The sequence below is a fragment of the Otolemur garnettii genome, unplaced genomic scaffold, assembly GCF_000181295.1.
Source record: "Otolemur garnettii isolate 467f Iridium unplaced genomic scaffold, OtoGar3 scaffold00090, whole genome shotgun sequence".
In the NCBI taxonomy this organism is placed as follows: Eukaryota; Metazoa; Chordata; class Mammalia; order Primates; family Galagidae; genus Otolemur; species Otolemur garnettii.
Window position 1 is genome coordinate 4,635,194 of NW_003852485.1, and position 21,453 is coordinate 4,656,646.

General features: G+C 34.7%; 1 protein-coding gene across 1 annotated transcript in view; it reads left to right on the top strand.

The window, feature by feature from the left end:
• The first annotated feature begins 416 nt into the window (after positions 1-416).
• CSRNP3 (cysteine and serine rich nuclear protein 3) overlaps positions 417-21,453 on the top strand; it is an 85,554-nt gene continuing 64,517 nt past the window's right edge. The window contains exon 1 of the mRNA XM_012808467.2: positions 417-582. Within this exon, the coding sequence (XP_012663921.1) occupies positions 435-582 (148 nt within the window). The 5' untranslated portion in view covers positions 417-434. The remainder of the gene's footprint in view (positions 583-21,453) is intronic.

The window sequence follows — 21,453 nt, forward strand, 5'->3', positions numbered from 1 at the left end:
GAAGTACAAGTTTTGGCATACTTTTCTGTGTTCTCATCAGATGAATTTTATGATTGCAATAATCATCTAGGTTTTCAGGAGACAACGGCAGTTATTTTATTTACAAAATGTTATGGACTCAAGCGGATTGTCTCAGTTTGCCAAGAAAAAGAATTGCGGTATTCCATTAAAATGAACTGTTCCTAAAAATGTCAAAACATTTTGCTAATAAAATGGTCAAATATTCGTATTTAATTCAATCTGATTTTTGTTCATTTAAAAACAAAAAAAAATCTGCTTGGTGATCTTTTCAAGGGAAAGCTCTAGCACAGCTCGTGTATAAAAAGCCACATAAAAATGACTCTGGAGACCTTGACTACATGTTCAGCGGTCAAATATTTCACTGCTCTGCTGCTCTCGCTCCTGTTACAGGTACATGTGACAGCGCTGCAGCTATGAGTGGAATTTTAAAGAGGAAGTTTGAAGAAGTTGACGGCTCGTCGCCCTGCTCCTCTGTGCGGGAATCAGATGATGAAGTTTCCAGCAGTGAAAGTGCGGACAGTGGGGACAGCGTCAATCCGTCCACTTCTAATCATTTTACCCGTGAGTACTGCCATCAGACCGGAAGCTGATTGGCGGGTTCTACAGCACAAACAATTGTGTCCTCTTGTCTTTGTTTACACCGTCCTTGGTAGTTTTATAAAAAAAGTTTCCAATTGATCAGATGTAGCGAACAGTTGCCCTCAGATGAAATATTTTTGAGGAAACTCAGTGGCTCCCTTTATTTAGATGACTTTGGGTAGTGGAGTATTTGATCATGGTTAATCAACTGATCGAATGAAAAATGATGTTTCATGACTATTATTTTTCAAGGAGATGCCCAGGATTCTGGGTAAAGATAAGGAATGACAAAGCATAAACCCAGGTGTAATAAATGTATTCTCTCATAACTGAAATGATGTTCTGAGGAGGGGAAAAAAGACTGTATTAGGAGTAGTAGGTCTAGATTCCGATGGAGAGCACTTAGGCAGCCATGCATTAAGAAAAGATGTGGGGGCAGCAGAATCCTCCTAAATGTGCAAGTGTGTCGACTCTGAATGCCCTTTCTCTGGGATTGTGAAGTTTGAAGGATTGATATGAAAAAGTCTTATGATAATACAATTTATAAGCTAAAGAAAACTGACAAGTAATAAATTATTTTTGAATGTATTCTTCTTAAGATATTTATGTAATCTTAAGATTTTAATACATCTGAATATCAGGATAGATAACTGGGGTTGGATTTCAGTTCTTTAATTAGCTAATGTATTAAAATATGTTTTTGTAGTGTAGAATTTATTTTGTAAATGTGGCAACCCCAAAAACCAAGCATATTTTTAGGAGGTAAAAAGGAATTCAATCACTTTTGAATGTGAGAGAAATATGCTAAAATTAATAGCATTCCTTTAATCAAACAATTAATTAGACAATATGGTGAAAGAGAAATGTAATTATTATAGTAGAAAAATTTATAAAATATTTAGGAGCAAAGTCATTATGTGACGTAGGTGATCTGGAAATATATTTACACATATCATACTATAAAATGAACTTGTGCTTTTGATTCAAAAGAAGATATGTATTTACTTTTGGGGTCTTGATACTAGTCATGCTAACAACATCATTATCTCATATAGTTTTGCAAAAATCAAACGGACTAAGTAAGAACAACAAAAAAATTTAAGTACTAGGCTTATGCTATATTAAAAACTATGATCATAACTAACATTTGTTGGATACAGGCTATGTCCCAATAGCTTTATGTACATCATCCTTACTCCTTATGGCAGTTCTGAAAGTAAATCGTACTAACTCCAGTTTACAGAGGAAACAACTGAGGCTCAGATAGGATAAAAATCCTGCCCAAGATTGCACAGGATTTGAGCCTTACGACATATATACACATGTCCCATTTTCTGGTCTTTACCTTTTCCATTATCTTAATCTGCCCCTAAATTATAGAATATTGGGCATATTTTTAGAATGTTATTTCTTATGGGTTGTAAAAGAAGGCTTTAGTGAATAGACAGATTGTATTTCTGGATGTAAACATAAAGTTATTAATGCTTTCCACATTAATTTATAAGGGCATAATCTCAATAAAATTATTAACTGGAATTTCGTACACATTGATAGAATGATAATCTATTTGGAGAAATGAGCCAATAAGAATGAAGGAATATCTTCAAGAAGAAACCATAAATGTTGAAAAACCATCTCAGATATCAAATTATGTTTGAAAACAACGTAATTGAAGTTTTTTTTTATAATGTGCTGTATCTGGGAAAACATGGAAAATACCAGCATGTTGTGTCTAAATTTTATATCTAAAAGAAATGAGCATTACAGAACAATGGGAAAGGGGAGAAAGATTATTCAATAAATGATTGTGGCATTAACAAATTTGAGAAAGAAGTAATTTACATTCAGAACATATGCCAAAAATACCAGATGGATTAAACAGATAAAATATTAAAAAAAATAAATCATGGGGATAGTTTTGTTTATTTTCCAGAATTTTAGGAGAATTATTACATCAGTTTTGATGTAATAGGGAAAAAATTACATTAGAAACTACTTAATAGTACTTAACGATGTAAAAATATTAAACTTATCTTCTAAAAAAACACAAAGTAAAAATAATTTATCAGAAAAAAACATTTGCAGCTAATGCGGTATAGCTGAGGTTATTTTTTTAGATATGGTATTAAAAAAAAACATGTAAATTTTTGACATACACACTAAGACACATGCCCAAAGATAATCCACATACTAGGAAATGTTACTAGGAAATATTTTAAAGCATTTAATAATAGCAATAAAATGCACATCAGAATAATACTAATGAGATTTTATTAGTATGAAGTCACAGATTTTCTATCCCTGTAAAATTAGTGCTCCTTTCTCCAATAAAAATACTAATACCTAAGTGCTGGTGAGGGTTACAGTACGAATTATAGGTATGCGTGTTGCTGTTACTGGCCATGAAATTTAGAATCACTTTGGCAATTTAAGAGTCATAAAGACATTCATAAGTCCATATTTCACAGAATTCAGCAGAATGGAGAAACATCAAAATCAAGGGGAAAAGCTATATAAACAAAAATGTTGGCGGTTAATGGTAGTTCAAAAACACCAAGGGTGGAAGGAGATGGGAGAGGAGGTAACATGTAAGAATGGAGAAAGGATCCATTAAGTTGTGGTAACTCATTCACCTACTTTATTTTCATGATAGTTATAAAGGCTGTATGGTTGTATGTACACTACTTACAAATAATGTTTAAAGAAATCAGAACACAAAATTTTATCTGTACTGTCATGCAAAGTCTATGCATGTAAAAGTCAAAGAACAGTAGGATGTCCTAAAACTTGGAGACGATTTGATCTGTTGCAGAATTAAAATGATAGATGAATTTTTATTTCTGTTAATTTACATGCGTCCTTACAACAAACATGTCAAATTTAAACATCTAAAAATGATAACTGCAGTTTCTATTGTGTTGACATGTGCAAAGCAGGAGATTGAAATGGCAGGACGAGCTAAGTTGTACTTCAGCCAACTAGTACAGACTTTTTAATGAGTTATTTCCAGTAGAGGTTATTTTTCTCCTTGAAGAAAATAGATTGACTTCAGGAAGTCCTGGAAGTTACAAAAGTGTCCCAATATCAGTGGCAGTGGCCTTGGTTAGCTTACTGAAAGGCTATTAAATGGGATCTGGCAGAGATTTTTCATGATTTTTAAAGACAAGCAAATGATGTAATAAAAATTTCCCTTTTCATGTAATAGTCTTCTTTGTTCACTATATTCACATCCTGAAGTGAGAGATAAAGTGAGAGGAATAACAAAGAATCAAGACAAAATTTCTACATAGAATATTTGCTGTATAAAAGACCACATTTTAACCAGTGTGAGAGGAGTCGTTAAAAGGGTTTCTTAGTTCTAGAAATGTATTTCAGATTATTTGCTCATTTAAAACTTGATATGCAAATTTTTAGAAAATATTTGATTTATTATTTCATCCAGATGATTGAAATAGTATTTCATCTAGAGTGAGACTCATCTGCTGTGGTCTTCTCAGATATGAATCTATGGTTATTGAACTTTTAGAAATGCTATTATCAATAAATTCTGGGTCTTTAATGTATCTTTCTACTCTCAAAACCAAAAATAATTACCCATTTTAGAGGATTTTTGAAGGCTATCAGATCTGCATATCATTAAAAAATGATTTAGTTTCACATTGAGATTCTTTAAAATACGGTTGCCCTTATTTACATCTCACCTTCATGAGCTCGTCTTTTATAGTTTAAAATCCCATGTTCCCACATACCCAGTGTTTTAAAAGCACTAACATATTGTGTAATATAACATTTTGTTGTCATTATAAATATAGAAATTGATAAGATTGTTGGTATGTGTCAGCAGCTGTGATAGTGAAAAAAAATGTCATGCTATTCTAAGCTTTCTGTTGAAATACTCAATTTGCAGCATACCACATTATGATAACAAAAGCTTCAGAATATAAATCGATAAGGGCATTATGGCTCTTTCTTCGGACTTTTGAATTTTGCTAGGCAACTAGCATACTTACCAGTGATCAGCCAAGGTCATATCTTGTACCGTACTTCCCTTGAGATAGAAGAGGCAGAGTCTGTATTGCTGTGGAATGCTTTGTTTCATCAAATCCCTGTGGCTCTGCAGCCAAACAGCCTGTACTTGAGCTCTGTCAAAAGGAGAGCTGCAGAGAAACTAGAAAAAAATGATTTTTTTTTACCCTCTCAAGGTTCTTGGCACTTGACCCAAGTAATGAGAAGCTGTGTGATGAAACATGATCCCACAAGGAACGCATTATTATTCCTGAAACAGAGTGTTTCTACAAATAAATGTACAGTATCTAGGAAGTGAAAACATCAAGAGGTAAAAGGATAGACATTTTAAATGGTACCTGCATTCAGGTAGTGGATGTCTTAGAGATAAGATTTGCTAATTTACAGAACACTTTCACATTCTGGAATTCTTTTATAATCCAAAAATAGTTGTGTATTAGTGGCCAATTATCGTACCCATTTTATAAAAGTAGAGATTAACCTTCAGAGATATGTGAATAATTTACCCAAGAGCTTAGTTTTGAATCTATGCTCCCATTCTTCCCTCCTTTTTTGTTTCCTTCTCTCCCTCTTCTCTGAATACACAAGGCATAAATACGCCACCACCCAAGTCAGTCTTTCTCCACTGGTATTTCCCTCCAATTGACTCCACATTTCATGATGAGATAAAGAATCAATAGAAAACAGATTTTGACATTAAATTGTACTAGAAATATTACCAGAACATGTCTTTTTTCTTACCAAGCAATTAAACTGCATTAAAAAGTTTAGACTGAATATCAACACATGTAATGTCTTAGGTTACAGCTCTGTGCTAGGACCCTTCAGACATGACCAAGTGATAATAAATACAACTTGGAGATACAGTGACAAGTCACATACCCAGCATTGTGGTATTATAATATTTTGAGAACTTACTGTAGCAATCTAACCCCAACCTGGTGATTTTTTAAACAATGAAGGAATGTTTAGGTCAAGCAGAACACAAGCATTTTAGATGTCTCTGACTGAGCAGGAGGTGCCTCCTGACCTTCACAAGCTCTTTCAGTCTATAGTCATATGATTCTAACAAAAAGGATCCCAAATAGCATCCTAAATTAGAGCCAAGACAAGCAGAAAGGATACACAGCATAGACTAAGACACACATGAAGAGCTATTATTAAATTAGAAGATCTTAGACTCTTCACGCTCGATTATGTTGGTAAAGAGCCATTTGCCTTGGGCTTTTGGGACCTGGAACCAGGAACAGATTGTACCTATGGTCACATAGATCATGACTAGGTCATGTTCATAGCTCCACATCAAACATAGACCACTTGAATCATTAGGTGTTTAATATATGGAGATAGGAGAGTTAAGTTTGGGTCAATTAGGAGTGGAGGAAGATAGATATGAGCTAATGGCCCTTTTCAAAAATATGTTCACTTGAATATGCTGTAAGACCTATTGACTTATACAATGGAAGCATTTATCTGTGATATCATGGGCTCCAGTAATGATAACTCAGAAATAGTTAACCACTGCTACTTCCTCTGCTCTTACTTAGACCATGCTTCAAGCTGAAATGTCTTTTCTTTTCTTCCTCATCTCTTACTATGGAAATTCTAATCCTGCTACAAGGTTCAGACCAAGTATTTCTTTTCCCATGACGACTTCACTCAGTCCCTCATTCTATCTGTTCTTTTCCCCATCTCCTAAGAATCTCCTAGTATTTCACCAACATGCTTAAACTTTGCAAATACTTTTCCTTCTTTTTTCCCACCTCAGTCTTTTCCACCAAACTTAGTGGTGTCAGCAGCTGTGTGCTGATTCATTGAGCCCACCAGCCTCATGTTTTCCTGAACACCTGTGTCCTGGATTCTTTACTTCTGTTCTATTCCTGTCATTTACCACCACACCAGTTAGTGGCTTCCACACCCACACCCATGAGAGTTTTACACCTGAGAACACCTCTACCTCTGAGATGTCTACTCTTTATTCCAAACCGAGACCACAGCCCCTTGTCCTTCCACTTCCTTTCTCCCCCACCTACTTTTTACTTCATCCTCTTGTTTTTCCTCAATATATGCCTGTCACTTGTCTTTACATATCTTTTCACTCTTTACCATTTGCTCTGTTATTTCAGTGTTTTGTTTTATAATATTTAAAGACTAGGAATCTTACTCACACCCCCCCAAACCAATATCCTTCACTCCTGATTCATTTTTCATGCAAAACACCTGAAAATTTTTGAGAAGTTTTAGAGAACATGAACTGTGTGTTTTCACATTTAGCTACTCACTAATGTCACACAACTATCTCCTGCTAGGTGGCCAGAGTCAATTTTCTCTGCCTTCTCCAGGCACTAAGAGTTCAGCAGTCTTTTAAGGTCACGTTCTCCTCCTCCTCCTCCTACTTTGTACACTGCGGATCTTGCCTTCTTGTCACCCTCACCCTGCATTCATGTTTGACATAGCCTGTGTGTCCTTACCAAAATAAACAGAGCACTCAAAATGTTTGAAGGAATGAGTGTGAGCTCATTAAAGGCAAGAACAAGATTTTTGTATGCTATCATCTGATCTTCTAAGGACTTCATAAATACCTTGTTTCCCGGAAAATAAGACCTACCCCCAAAATAAGCCCTAGCAGGGTTTCTATGCATTTGTTAAATGTAAGCCCTACCCCAATAATAAGACCTAGTGATGGGCTTGGCTATGCAGCGTATCTGCATAACACGCCTTGCATTTTGGCATGGAGTGGTAAAGAAGACTGGAATACCTTTTATCTGCCACAGCTCCTTTCTCCGAGCCGTTCACACTTGCGCAGGTGCGCGTGTGGTAACCACAGTCACAGGCATCTTATTGTGCACGTGCGAACAGCTAGGGGAGAGGAGTTCACGCATCACTAGCGCCAGCCCCACAACAAGGTTGGCTCCCCCTGTCAGGTTCCAGAAGAAGATGACTTGACTGTATTTGGATAAATGTAGATGTTGTATTATACTTAATAAAAATAAGACATCCCCTGAAAATAAGCCCTAGTGTGTCTTCTTGAGAAAAAATAAATATAAGACAGCATTTTATTTTCGGGGAAACATGGTATTTGTATAAATGGATTAATGAATGGGTGCTTATTAGGCATTTACTATTTGCCATTTACTGCGCTACAACTGGAAGCTGGAAGTATACAAAGAAATGAGACAGAATCCCATTTCTGTCGAAACTCACAGTCTAACAGCACTTTAGCACTTCTTAAATACTTACTGTATTCTGTTTCACGTTGCAGTTATTTGTGGGCATACTTTATCTTTGCTGGAGATTTATTGAATTTAATTGTATTTTAATTTAATTACCTGGTGGCAGTTCAATTACTGTCAAATGCTTGGTAACATTTAGCTTTGTAAAGACTTGTCTTTTTTTTAGTACTACTAAACCTTATAAGGTTAAAAAAAGATGCAGTTATTGTAGGACTTCATAATGACGCAAACATTAGTGGAAATAAAAACAAATTTACTAGGTAACTATAATTTATGGTTTTGATGAGTATCATCGTGATGTGCCAGGGACCTGATTTATTAGATATCATATCTGATACTTGTAATGGTGAACTGTGTTTTAAATAGGGTCCCACTGTAATAATGCATTCCTCACATGTACCTTCCCGGTTTCATTTGCCTATATATAGCTTTCTCAGGCAGAAACATCACCATTTAATTGGATGCTGCTCAGCTATTTATGCAGTAGCAATATAACACACTTGAGGGAATCCAAGTTGCTTTCACCTTCACCACGCTTCGAATCAGCTAGGGAAAAAAGGCATCACTTAGTCAGATCACTGACACTATGTAAATATAGTTTATCTAGTTTTTATTTGATTTGTTTTAAATTTAAGATCGGGACCTCACATTTAGCCTTAATAAAGGGTAACATTAAATGTAGCTCTTTATTTACGCCTGTTAATATTTTCTTCAACTGTTTATCTTCTTATATATTTGCTTTTGCCCCCATGGTCATGTCATATATAATCATATTCCAAATCTTTCTATTTCCATTTGTGCTATACCCCCAAGTTCATAATTGCTTGTTATCTCTCTCCTGGACTCCTGCAGGAGCCTCCCATGTGCTCTCTGTTGTCCAAGCCTCAGCCTCTTTAAGCAGCAATCTTTCAACCACTTTCAATCCTGCAGTCACCTTCAACTGAATCCATTACCGTGTCCAAAACCCAGTACAACCCTCATATGATTGTAACCTTCACTCCTTCTCTTTATCTCCAAACTCCAGCCACACTAATCTTTACGTAGTTCTTTGAACATAAAAACTTTCATGACCTAAAATCCTGCCTAGAACAGTCTTCCAACTACTGACTCCTTATAGTTAAGATTTCAGCTCTTAGTACAGCCATCCCTGGTCCCCCTATCTAAAGTATGCAAGTCCAAAAGTTTCGACAGGAAAAACAATATAATAGGTATCTTGAGTTGCTCTCAAATAACCCAGTAAAATGGAGAGTGAGAGATGAAACAAGACTGAAAAAATGTTGCAGCTGGGGCTGACTACACTGCTGTCTACATTCTTATATCAATAACATTTTCCACAATATATTTTTAAAATGTCAGTCCAATTTATCCTAAAATTCTCAGGAAAGAGTCAGGGCTAAAAGTATGGCCAAGTTCAATTTTGAAAAACAAGAAGGAAGAGATGATGGGAATGGGATTGATGACTCTAAGTGACTCTCAATACTTAAAATTCTGAAATCATTAAAAACCGTGGAAATACCTTGAGTCTGCACATGAAACAAATAGCGAGGTTAGAAACAGATTCACATTCCAGTGGTAACTTGGTATGTGACAGAGAAGACAGTACAAACAAAGTGAGTAAAGAGAGTCTGTTCTAATAAGTAGATTTTTAACAATAAAATAAAATGAGAACCCTGCCTCATACCGTGTATGAGAATACATTCCCAAAGAACTAAATATATAAATGTAAAAGATATTAAAACTGTAAAACTTATAGGAAATAGAGGAAAATATATTCATGTCAGGGTAACATGCAAAAAAGCATGAACTGAAAAACGATAGTCTGTATTTGACCACATTAAAATGAAACTGAAAATATGGCAAATACCCCATCAAGAAAGTGAAAACATGGGTTACAGACAAATTAGGTGGCAAATAATTGGTATTTGGATATAAGAACAACTCCTCTAGAAATAAGGAAGAACTCATGCAATACAAATGTAGGCGTAAAATATGAACAGATAATACCTAAGAAAAAAGTTGGCTACAGCTTGGAACAGATACTTAAATTTATTAGGAATTAGGGAAATTAAAATTGAAAGGAGACATCATTTCACATGTACCACGCGATCAGATTAGGGAAGTGTTAAAGTTTGACAATACCGTGTGTTGACGAGTTTGTGCTGAAGCTGGATTCCTCCTAACACTGGTAGGAGTGTCAAATGGTTCAGTTGCCTAGGAAATTCAGGAGTAAAAGGTAAAATACAGACTTATTGCCCATTGGTATAAAATTCCATAAGCTGTTATTTGTTCATATAATGATAAATTGGATGATAGGTTGAACTGAATAGCCAGCTTTACGTATATACCATTAAATGAATTGCACAGAAGCTGCAGAATTCTCATGTGATAGCACCTGTGTAGTTAAAGCACGTGCCCACAGAGCACTGCGTCTGATGGAAGGAGAGTGAACGTAGGGAGGGATGACACACGACAATGTGGTGGCTGGAAGCTCTAGCAATGAGAAGGAGAAAAATGGGTGGGGTGCTTTAGCAGTACGCTCTCTTTTTATTTTAGAAGGAGTGATCTGAGATAAATATAACAAAAAGAGTAGCATCCATTAAATGTGGGGATTAAGTACTTGCTATTTTCTAGATGCTTGAAATATTTTATGATTTTAAAATGCAAGTTTTAATGCCTGTTACAAACATTTTACATACTTTTCCTTTGAGATAAAAGGCCGTGGGTTATCCCAACACTCTGGTCCCTGTGATTTTGTCTTTCAGTGATGCCCCCCTTTTGTTCTCTCATAGCACACACTCCATTTGTAACTCTCTAATATTATATTGGTTTGTTTTAGGGTATCTGACTTGTCTGCAGTTGTATTCCTATTAGGAAGGGCAGAAAAGCCAGATAGTACCTCGGAAATGTCCAGAGCCAGGGGTCCTCAAACTTTTTAAACAGGGGGCCAGTTCACTGTCCCTCAGACCATTGGGACTGCAGGCTCTGGGGATGAGTTGGCTGCTAAGCAGAACAGGCGGCGGCGGCAAAGCACCCAGTGCCGGCCTGATGAATGTCCTGGGGGCGCTGTATGTGGCCGGCGGGTGGTAGTTTGAGGATGCCTGGTCTAAACCATACTTGGTCATTAATTAGAACTAAATTTAAGGAATTCATTCAAAGACTATCTTTTCCATAGTCATAGCCAAGGGACATTGTCAGATATTTTCTTGACATACTTTTACACACATTTATTGCCTAAATCCTGAAAGGTGGGGAGTGATATCTTCTGCAGGTGTTAGAATCTAGGCCCCACTGTGCCACTGAGAAAAATCACCTGTGGAATTTGCTGCTGTGCTTATAAAGAACACTATCCTGTCACAGTGTATATATAGTGAGTTCCACATAACCTAATCCTTTTTTCTCTCTGATATGTTAAAACAGAATATTGTTAATTTTCTTTTCTTTTTTTGTTGTTTGGGATTCATTGAGGGTACAAAGAATTAGGTTGCACTGATTGCATTTGTTAGGTAAAGTCCCTCTTAGAATAGTGTCCGGTCCCCAAGAGGTGTGCCATATACCCTGACCCCCTCCTCCCCTCTCCCTACTCCTTCATTCTCGTGCCCCCCACCTTGAATTGATTTGAGATTTTTTCTTATGACGGAATGTATTAGATCATCTGCTGCTACATCTTTTGTACTAACCTGGATGGAGGTGGAACACATTCTTCTTAGTACAGAATATTGTTTCTTTACTTGATCATCAGTGAGGTAGTTGTATTGTGTTTGGGAACATTATGAAAAAAAAACGTTTAGGTTTACTATGACCCTTCTTTCCCTAGTTCATCAGTTGAACTTGTGAGAATAGACTTTACTGCAAACTCATTCCATTTGTTATAATTGAAAAAGTCACAGTTAGGGAGCCAGAAAGATTCTCACACTAGTTTTAGTTCTGATACAATTAAGTCCGACTTTGGTTAAATCATTTAATCTGTTTCTTCATTTGCAAAATGTGACAATAGATTGATTGTCAAGGTATTATAGTTTATATAAGATTCAGGTAATCCCTCTTCCTTCCAAATACAGTATGTTTTCAGTTGCCCCTTTTGTTTGAGTTATTTATTGTACCATATTTGACTTGAGGAGATTTGTGGTTTCAATGTTTATACTTGTGTTATACTAGTGTAACTATATGTAAATAGAATAGAAAATTTTATCTTGTACTTTTAGTATTTAGAGCCCACAAAAATAAAAAATTACGTGAATTATTTTAATGGATTTTATTTTGAATTGTCTTAATTAAACAGATAAAGTGCTCAAAATAGAGCACATTAAAACTGTGAAAAGGAAAATTGAACAATATGGGGCTTATAAAAGTAAGGAATGATGGTTGGAATAAGGAACTGTGTGTACATATTAGGCCACTGGCAATGAACATTTGAAAAATAAGTAAAATATTTAAGTACTTAATGATTTTTAAGCCATCTTCAAAGCTATCTTTATACGAAATATATGAATGCTCACTTTGGAAAATATCGTGACCACAAAGGAATCTTGTAATTGACAACCCTAAAGAAAGTCACAAAAGAAAATGAGGGGCTAGAAGGAGTAATTTATTCTGGAATATTTCTTTAAAAACATACTCATCTGCTACTGTGAAATGTTATTTATAAAACTAAAAATCTCCATGTTTTCTTTTCTGTGCTAATTGTCTTTTAATATTGGGTAGCTTAACCTTCTTGTAAGCAGACTATTCAGCATTTATGTAGTATATTTTAAGAATATTTGTCTATTCTTTATCTATCTTAAACTATCTTCCACCACACGACTGAGATTCCCACCATTAATGTGATACCTTAGATTGCTATTAAAATCCTCATGTAGATAGCAATCTATCCAGAAGTTAAAAATGTAGTATTTGGAGTCAGATTACTTAAATTCTCATAATATCGTGTATGTCAAGGCAAGTAATGTAATATCCTGACTTTTGGTTTTCTCATCTATACTTACTGATAAAAATAGTACAGTGCCCACATAACAAGCAAAAATGGGTGAATACCGGGGAAGTGACATACATTGTACTTGACTTCTACTAAGATCCAAAATGTGTTAGCTGTGATGATGATATTTCCAAGGAGGGACAACACAGATTCTATTAAGTTATTCTGAAAAACAAACCAGACAGAGAGTAAGTCTCCAGACCAAAGAGATACATGACAGTTTTTGTTTTGGTAGAGAAGACAAGAAGCCTGGAGAAGGTCTGATTTAGGGATGCAAATTCAAATATCTTTAGATGCAGGCAGATCATGTAACTGTAAAAAGCAGCCAGGTGTATGACAAGAGGGGGTGAATCATAACAGCTACAAAAGTAAGAATTTCTGGAGTTTGCTTTCTTCATTCTTATTGGTGTTAATTCTAAAAAATCATGAGTCCAGAATAATAATCACAGCAGTATTAACCGGCACTCGTCGAACTTTGATTAAACATTCGATGGGAGAGACTGCAATGTCATTTTACATGCGTTTTCTTACTTAATTGACACACCTATGAGGCAGCTGATGCTTGGAAAGATTTTACGGAGCTGGCAGGAATCACAAAGCTTCTAAGCAGCAGCCAGCTTTTGAGGTTACTCAGTCTTTGAGGATCCTGCACTTTAATACCATTATAGTGTTTCCCACAATTACTGTGTAAACAGCATTATCAATCTTTCTCATTCTACTTTTATAATGTTTTGATCCAGTTCGTAAAATATAGTTAAGTGTACTGCTAAATAATAAAAGTGCACTCTCTCGATGAGAGAAATCCAACCTATATTCTATGGGTCACGTTCGACCTGACTATGCGGTATTGCTTACTAGCTCTCTCATGCACAAGACACTTCACATTGTTATCATAAACCTGTGTGTACCGGTGCTGTGTCTGATAGAGCTTTTGAATCTTGGACTTTTCTAAAGCTGAACACCCAGACCTTTATTTTTCTTTCTTTCTTTTTTTTCTTTTTGGTGCTATTTCCTTTTCATTTTCTCCAAGTAAAAAGAGAAAGTCAGAAGAGTTGCTGACAGTGTAAAAGTGGGGGATCAGACTAGGCACAGTGGCACCTCCCTGCCAGGCCTGCTTCCTTGGAGGAAGTGCTTCAGAGTGATGGAGATGGGGGGGGGACTTGACAGCTGCCGTCCTCTTGATCGACCACATCAGGCTTTAAAAATATCCACGGGTTCATTAGTGCCGGCCATTTACAGAGCTCTCTCAAAGACCAGCTTAATGGAAACATGGGAGAGCTTTTATGAGTGCACTCCAAGATATGATTTATGGGAAATGGTCACAGCAAGTGTTTGCTTGATGCCTTTTGGACTCATTCCCCTGAACTGTAGGCACTATCAGAACATCAATAAAACATAACTTTTGTGTAAATACCAAGACAGAGACATAAGTGTTGGCATGGGTATTTCTGGGCATTTTTTATAACATTTATCAAAGACAATTTGCAAGAAGAAATAGATAGTAATTTGATGCTAAAAAGTCAAAGAGAGAAGAGAGGAGGGAAAGAAAAAGGGAGGAGGAAGAAGATCAAGTACTTGGTTAGACTGAGAGTATATGTTTATACCACGTGTACTCAGAATATGATTAAGCAAAGGGGTAGGAAGAAGGTGAAGCATTGCAGATAACATTATATTATATGGATTTATCATGCACAACACGATGTTCTGAAGTATATAACATTGTGGAATGGTTAAATCTAGCTAATTAACCATTATTTTGCCTCACATAATTATCATTTTTGTTACTATTTTGCACCCATGTCCTAGCTGTGTGCATAGTTGCCTGAACCACACACAGGTCTCCATTCAACTGGAGGGAGCCAATTGTTAAATGTTCAAGAATATTTTGAGCATGAATCCACACTTAATGAGCATAAGCCCCACTATCTGGGGAATGGACACAATTATAACTTTGACTCAAACTATACGAAAGTAATACATGTAACTGTAAAAAGTTTATACTCCCATAACATTCTGAAATTTAAGTAAAAGAATATGGTGCACTAATTGTTAAATAGGACCTCATTAAAGTTAAATTAATAAAATGATATCTATTTTTAAACAAAGATAATAAACACAAAAAACTTACAGTTTCCTACTTACTTGGTGCAGTATTTTACTATTATATATACTTTTACATTATATTGTGAATAGCAGGAAAAGCTGAATAAATATTCTTCCAGTATTCAAAACTTACTATCCTATTCAGCAAATAAGACATTCACATCATTGATAAATGACGTTTCAATATATTTTCACTACCTCCTTTTCCATCTACTCTCTTCTTATTTAGATGAAAATGTCAACCAATATTCATGTCCAAACTATTCTCATCTGTCATTCGCAACTAAAGACTGGCTATGGGTTATGAAGATTAGGCAAACTTTAATTAATTAACTCTGAGAATCAATTGATCACATAGAATTACAATAAGAAGTATTTCTATTTTATTATGCATTCTTCATTTTATATATATATATGTGTGTGTGTATATATATATATATATATATATAAAACTTGTGATAAATGTATCCATTTTGGTGAAGGAGCCTATTGTTAAACATTGATCAGAATACTGTTGGGTTGGTTTTATGATGTTTATTTTAACTCACCAGGTTTTTGTTTATGCTTTAAATTTTTTTCTTCACTTTTACTTTTGGAATGCACAGGATTACACAATTCTTTAAATTTTTCTTAGTTTACATTACTTTTATTAATTTTTATAAATATTAACTCATTACAAATTATTTCATAACAATGTGGGTGGTGACTTACATTTTCCATTTTAAACCACTAATACAGCATTTTCTTATATTTCTTAACCACTTCCAATCCTCTTTGGCTATTGACTTTTGTCTGACTTATGATCACTGAGCCCAGTTAGAGTTTGAATTTCAAGTTAGAATTTTAGTACCAAGTTCAAACACAATTTCAAGCTGACTGCTGGATCAGGTTCATCCTCTTCCATCCTCAGAGCCACCTCTGCTTCTCAGATAGCTACAGTGTCTCTTCTTCAATGCTGTGCAGACCCAGTAGAGGAGAGATAAGTGCAAATGTATCACAGTGACTGAAAAACTCAGTTCAAAATATGTCATGCTCCATTATCTTTTTACACAGATCAAAGTCACATACACCATACCAACAATATTCCTTCTGTCACTTTGCAGTACCTGGTGGCAGGTATTTTTGCTGTGCTGTTCAAAAGGAAGCTTGAAAAACTACAAGCTTAGAAATTGAAGTGTATTAAGTTGTTTTTTAATTTTAATTTAAAACCTTTTATTAGGGTACAATACAGATAATAAAATGTACCATTTTAACTATTGTTTTTCATTTATTTTTAGTTGATATGTAGTAATTGTATATATATATTGGGTACAAAGTGATATTGTGACACAAGTGCAACACTATGTAATGATCAAATTAGAGCGATTAGTACGTACATCCTCTTGAACATTTATCATGTCTTTGTGTTGCAAACATTCAAAATCCTGTCTTCTAACTTTTGAAATATGCACTGAATTATTGTTGGCCATATTCACGCTACAGAACTACAGAACAATGGAACTCAGTCTTCCCATCTAGTTGTGGCTTTGTGTCCAGTTACCAGTCTGTCCCTATACTCCTCTCCCCTCTTCCCGTCTGAACCTTTAAAAACCACAGTTCTGCTCTCTACTTCTATGAGCTCAGTTTCTCTTTAGCTCCCACATATGAATGGGAACATGCAATATTTATTTTTTTGTGCCCAACTTGTTTCACCTAACCCTGTCCTCCAGGCCCATCTATGTTGTCGTGAACGACAGGATTTCATTGTTGTATGGCTGAGTATTATTCCATTGTAGGTATGTATGTATGATATAATTTCCTTATCCATTTACTGTTGATGGACCATTAAGTTGATCCCATACCCTGGCTATTGTGAATAAACTTGCAGTAAACATAGGGTGCAGGTATCTTTTTAATAAACTGGTTTCCTCTCCTTTGGATAAATACTGCGGGTTGCTGGCTTGTGTGGTCATGTTATTTTTTGGTTTTTTGGCTTTGTTTTGAGAAACCATGGCTCTGTTTTTCACAATGGTTATACAAATTTACATTCTCACCAATAATGTATAACAGTTCTCTTTTCTCTGCATTCTTATTTGCATATATTCTTTTCTGTCTTTTTGATGTTAGCCATTCTGATCAAAGCTAATATCTCATTGTGATTTTGATTTGAATTTCCCAGATGATTAGTGATGTTGACCTTTTTGTTTTTCCCATTTTTTTTTATTGGCCTTTTGTATGTCTTCTTTTAAAAAATGCCTAAAATTTTAAAATTTGATTATTTACTTATTTTCTGTTGAGTTGTTTGAGTTCCCTGTGTATTCTGGATATCAGTACCTTGTCAGATGGATAGTTTGCAAATACATTCTCCCATTCTACACATTGTCTTTTCACTATGCAGACTGTTCCCTTGGCTGTACAGGGGCTTTTTAGCTTGATATGGTACCATTTGTCCAATTTTGCTTTTGCTGCCTGTACTTTTGAAGTCCTGCCTATGAAATCTATACCTAGACCAGTGTCCTGAAGCATTTACCTTTTTTTGGTAGTAGTTTTCTAGGTTTGGGTCTTAAGTTTAAGATTTTAATTCATTTTGAGTTGATTTTTGCACATGGGGAGAGATAGGTGTCTAGTTTTCTCTTTCTATATATGGATATAGACATATTTATTGATGACCATGTCTTTTCTCCAATATATATTCTTGGTATTTCTATTGAAAATCAGTTGACTTTAAATATGTGGATTTATTTCTGTGTTTCCAATTCTCATTGATCAGTGTGCTATTTTTATGTCAGTAAATGCTGGTTTGGTTACAATAGCTTTGTAATATATTTTGACATCAGGTAGTATATTGCCCCCCGTTTTGCTTTTTTATTCAGAATTGTTTTACTATTTAGGTTATTTTATAGTTTCATATAAATCTTAGGGCTTGTTTTTTTTTTTTTATTTCTGTGAAGAGCATCATTGGATTGGTGGTGATTGAATTGAATCTGTAGATTGCTTTGAACAGAATGGCCCTTTGGGCAATATTAATCTTCGCTCTATGAGCAGGGGATGTTTTTCCATTGTGTGTGTGTGAATCCTCTTTAATTTGTTTCATCAATTTTTTGCAATTTTTATTGTAGAGGTCTTTTCTTTCCTTGATGAACTTTATTCCTAGGCATTATATTTTATTTTCATAATGATTTCCTATTACCTTTAGGGTTTGGGGGTATCAATTTTAATGTCTCCATTTTTGTTTATGACTTTATTTGGGCCTTTTTATTTTCTTAGTTTAGCTAATACTCTGTCTATTTTGTTTAACTTTTTTCAAAAACATTTTATTCTATTCATTTTTGCATTTTTTTGTTTCTATTTCATTTAATTGTGCCCTGATCTTTATTATCGCTTTCCTTACACTAATTTTGGGTTTGATTTGCTCATACTTTTCTAGTTCCTTGAGGTATATCAGCTACGTTGTTAGACGATTTATTTGAAATCTTTCTACTTTTTAGATACAGACATTTATTGTTATGTATTTCCTTTTTAATGCCACTTTTTTGGTATTCCATAGATTTTGTGTGTTGTTTTCCATTTTCATTTAGCTCAATAATTTTTTTCTTTTCTTCTGTATTTCTTCCTTGACCCCATTGTCTGTAAAGCATGTTATTTAATTTTTCTGCATTTGTACAGATTCCAGAGTTCCTCTTGCTAGTGACTTTTAGTTTTATTCCAGTGTTGTCTGAGAAGATACTTGATATGATTTTGATTAGTTCATATTTGTTTATATTTGTTTTGTGGACTAACATAAGGTCTAGCCCAGAGAATGTTCCATGTGTTAATAAAAAGAATCTGTATTCTGCAGCTATTGGATGAAATGTGTTCTTTAGACATCTGTTAGGTCCATTCAGTCTATAGTACAATTTATATTCAACCTTTCTTCGTTAATTTTCCATCTAAATAATCTTTCCGGTGCTATCCATGAGTGTTACAGATCACAACACTTACTGTATTGTTGTCTCTCTCTTTAGCACTAGTATTATTTGTTTTATATATCTGGGTGCTCAGATGACAGGTGCAATATTTATAAATATTATATTCTCTTGCAAAATTAGTCCCTTTATCATTATATAGTGACTGATTTTGGCTCTTTTATATTTTTTTAACTGAAAGTTTATTTTGTCTGATACAAATATATATACCAGATACTTTTATGTGGAATATCTTTTTCATTCCTTCTCTTTCTGTCTATGTATTTCTTTATACATAAAATGAATTTCTTGTACACAGCATGTAGTTGGCTCTTGGTTTTTTTTTTTTTTTTTGGAGTTTGTTTTTTATTCGATAAGTCTATATCATTTAATTGGGAGATTTAAACTGTTTATATTTAAGGTTTTTATTGATAAATGAGGACTTACTCCTGTCATTTTGTTAATTTATTTCTGATTTTTTGTATATCTTTTCTTCCTTTATTCTTCTGTTATTGTTTACCCTTGAAATTTGGTGGTTTTCTGTATTAATCACATTTGACTCCTTTCTACGTCTATATCTGCTCTGCCAGTGAGTTTTATCTTTTTGTGTGTTTTCATAATGGTACACATTATTCTTTCACTTATGGATACAGAACTCTCTTAACCACTTCCTGTAGTGCTAGTATAGTAGTGACTAATTCCTTTAGTGTTTGCCTGTCTGGGAGAGACTTTATTTCTCTTTTATTTCTAAATGATGTATTTGCTGGGTTTGTTATTCTTAATTGGCAATATTTTTCTTTCAGCAATTTGAAATGAATGATCCCATTCTCTCTTGGCCTATAGATTTCTGCTGAAAAGTCCTGTGTTAACATGATGGGGATTTCTTTATATGTGATATGTATGATTTGATGCTTTTCTCTTGCTGTTTATAGATTTCTCTCTTTGTTTTGACATTAGACAATTTCACTATCCTTGAAAGGTATTTTGAGGGGGGAGTGAGCTATTGGGAGATATTTGAGTTTTTTGTATATGAGTATCTATATCTCTTCCAAGACTTAGGAAGTTTTCAAGTATTTTTCATCAAATTGGATTTCCTATCTCTTCTTCTCCTAAAACTCCAAAATTATTAATATGTACATATTTGTTCACTTGAAGTGTCCTATATATCACACAGATTTCTTAATTCTTTTTTATTTATTTTTTTCTTTTTATCTGACTGGGTCATTTCAAAAGACCTGTCATCATGTTCATAAATCTTTATTCTGCTTAATTCAATCTAATTGTTTATGCACTCAGTTGAATTTTTTATTTCACTCATTGAGTTCTTCAGTTTCAGAAGTTGTTTGTTTCTATGATATCTATCTCTTTGTTAAATTTCTCATTTAAATTATGAATTTTCTTGTTTTCTTTGTATTGTCTATCTGTGTTCTCTTATTTCTCAGTTCCCCCAGGATTGTTATTTTGAATTCCTTTTGAGGTTGGATTTATTACTGGAAATCTATTGTATTCCTTTAGAAGTGTCATGTTGCTTTTTCATATTTGCTGCATCCTAAATTTGATACCTGTGTCTAGTGTAACATTCACTTTTTGTAATTTTATGCAGAGCTTTGTGGGTAAGAGTTTTTCCTATAGATATTGAGTAGGCTACTTTGATTCTAGGCGAGTGTAGTTATTCTCTATATTATTTCTTTGAATATGATCTATATCAGCAGTGTCTACAGGCTCCTCAATGGTTTCTCAGGCAGTTTTTTTGTGGAGACTGTGGTGAGGCTTTGCGGCAGCCTGGAATCCCAAGCAAGCTAATCCTCAGGCTGCTAGGTGGCATGCATGGGCACTGGCCATGGTGGCAATGGGCCCTGAAAGGATTGGTTCTTGGGACCTGAGTGGTGTAAGGTGGATGCTGATGAGTGTGATGGTGGTGGACTGGGCCTGAGAGCCACCTGTCTATTGCCATTGCTAACACCCGTGCCCCCTCTAGTGGTGGCCTGCCCACGCCAGTGACAGGACTAGACCACCAGATACCCACGTGTACCACCTAAGGACCCTAAATCTGGCCAATCTGGTCCACTACAGCTACTTATGCTACAAAGAGGTCCAATAGCTAATTTGCTCAACCCACCACCATCACTATAGCTATCTAAAAAATACCACTTTACAATTCCTTTTCTAACCAAAATGTCAATGTTGCCTATGGAGTAAGTGGACTCAAGCTTTGTTTTCTATTGCTGAATTATAATTTTATCCTTACAGATTTTAATATGGTACTTATATTTTTTCTTTATATACTTATTTATATAAGTATATAAAAGTACTTGTTTAGTACCTTTATATACTTATATAAATAAGAAAAACTTGTTTTACTTCTATCCTTTTCTTTATATACTTATTTATAAGTATATACTTATTTCTCTTATTTACTGACATCATTCTAATGTACCTTTCTTCAAAATTACACCTTACAACAGCAATGACTACCATATAGATGACCTGGCTTCTCTTACCTCATTTTAATGTCTTTCTCTTACATATATATATACATATATATATATACACATATATATATATACATGTATATACATGATATTATATACATGGA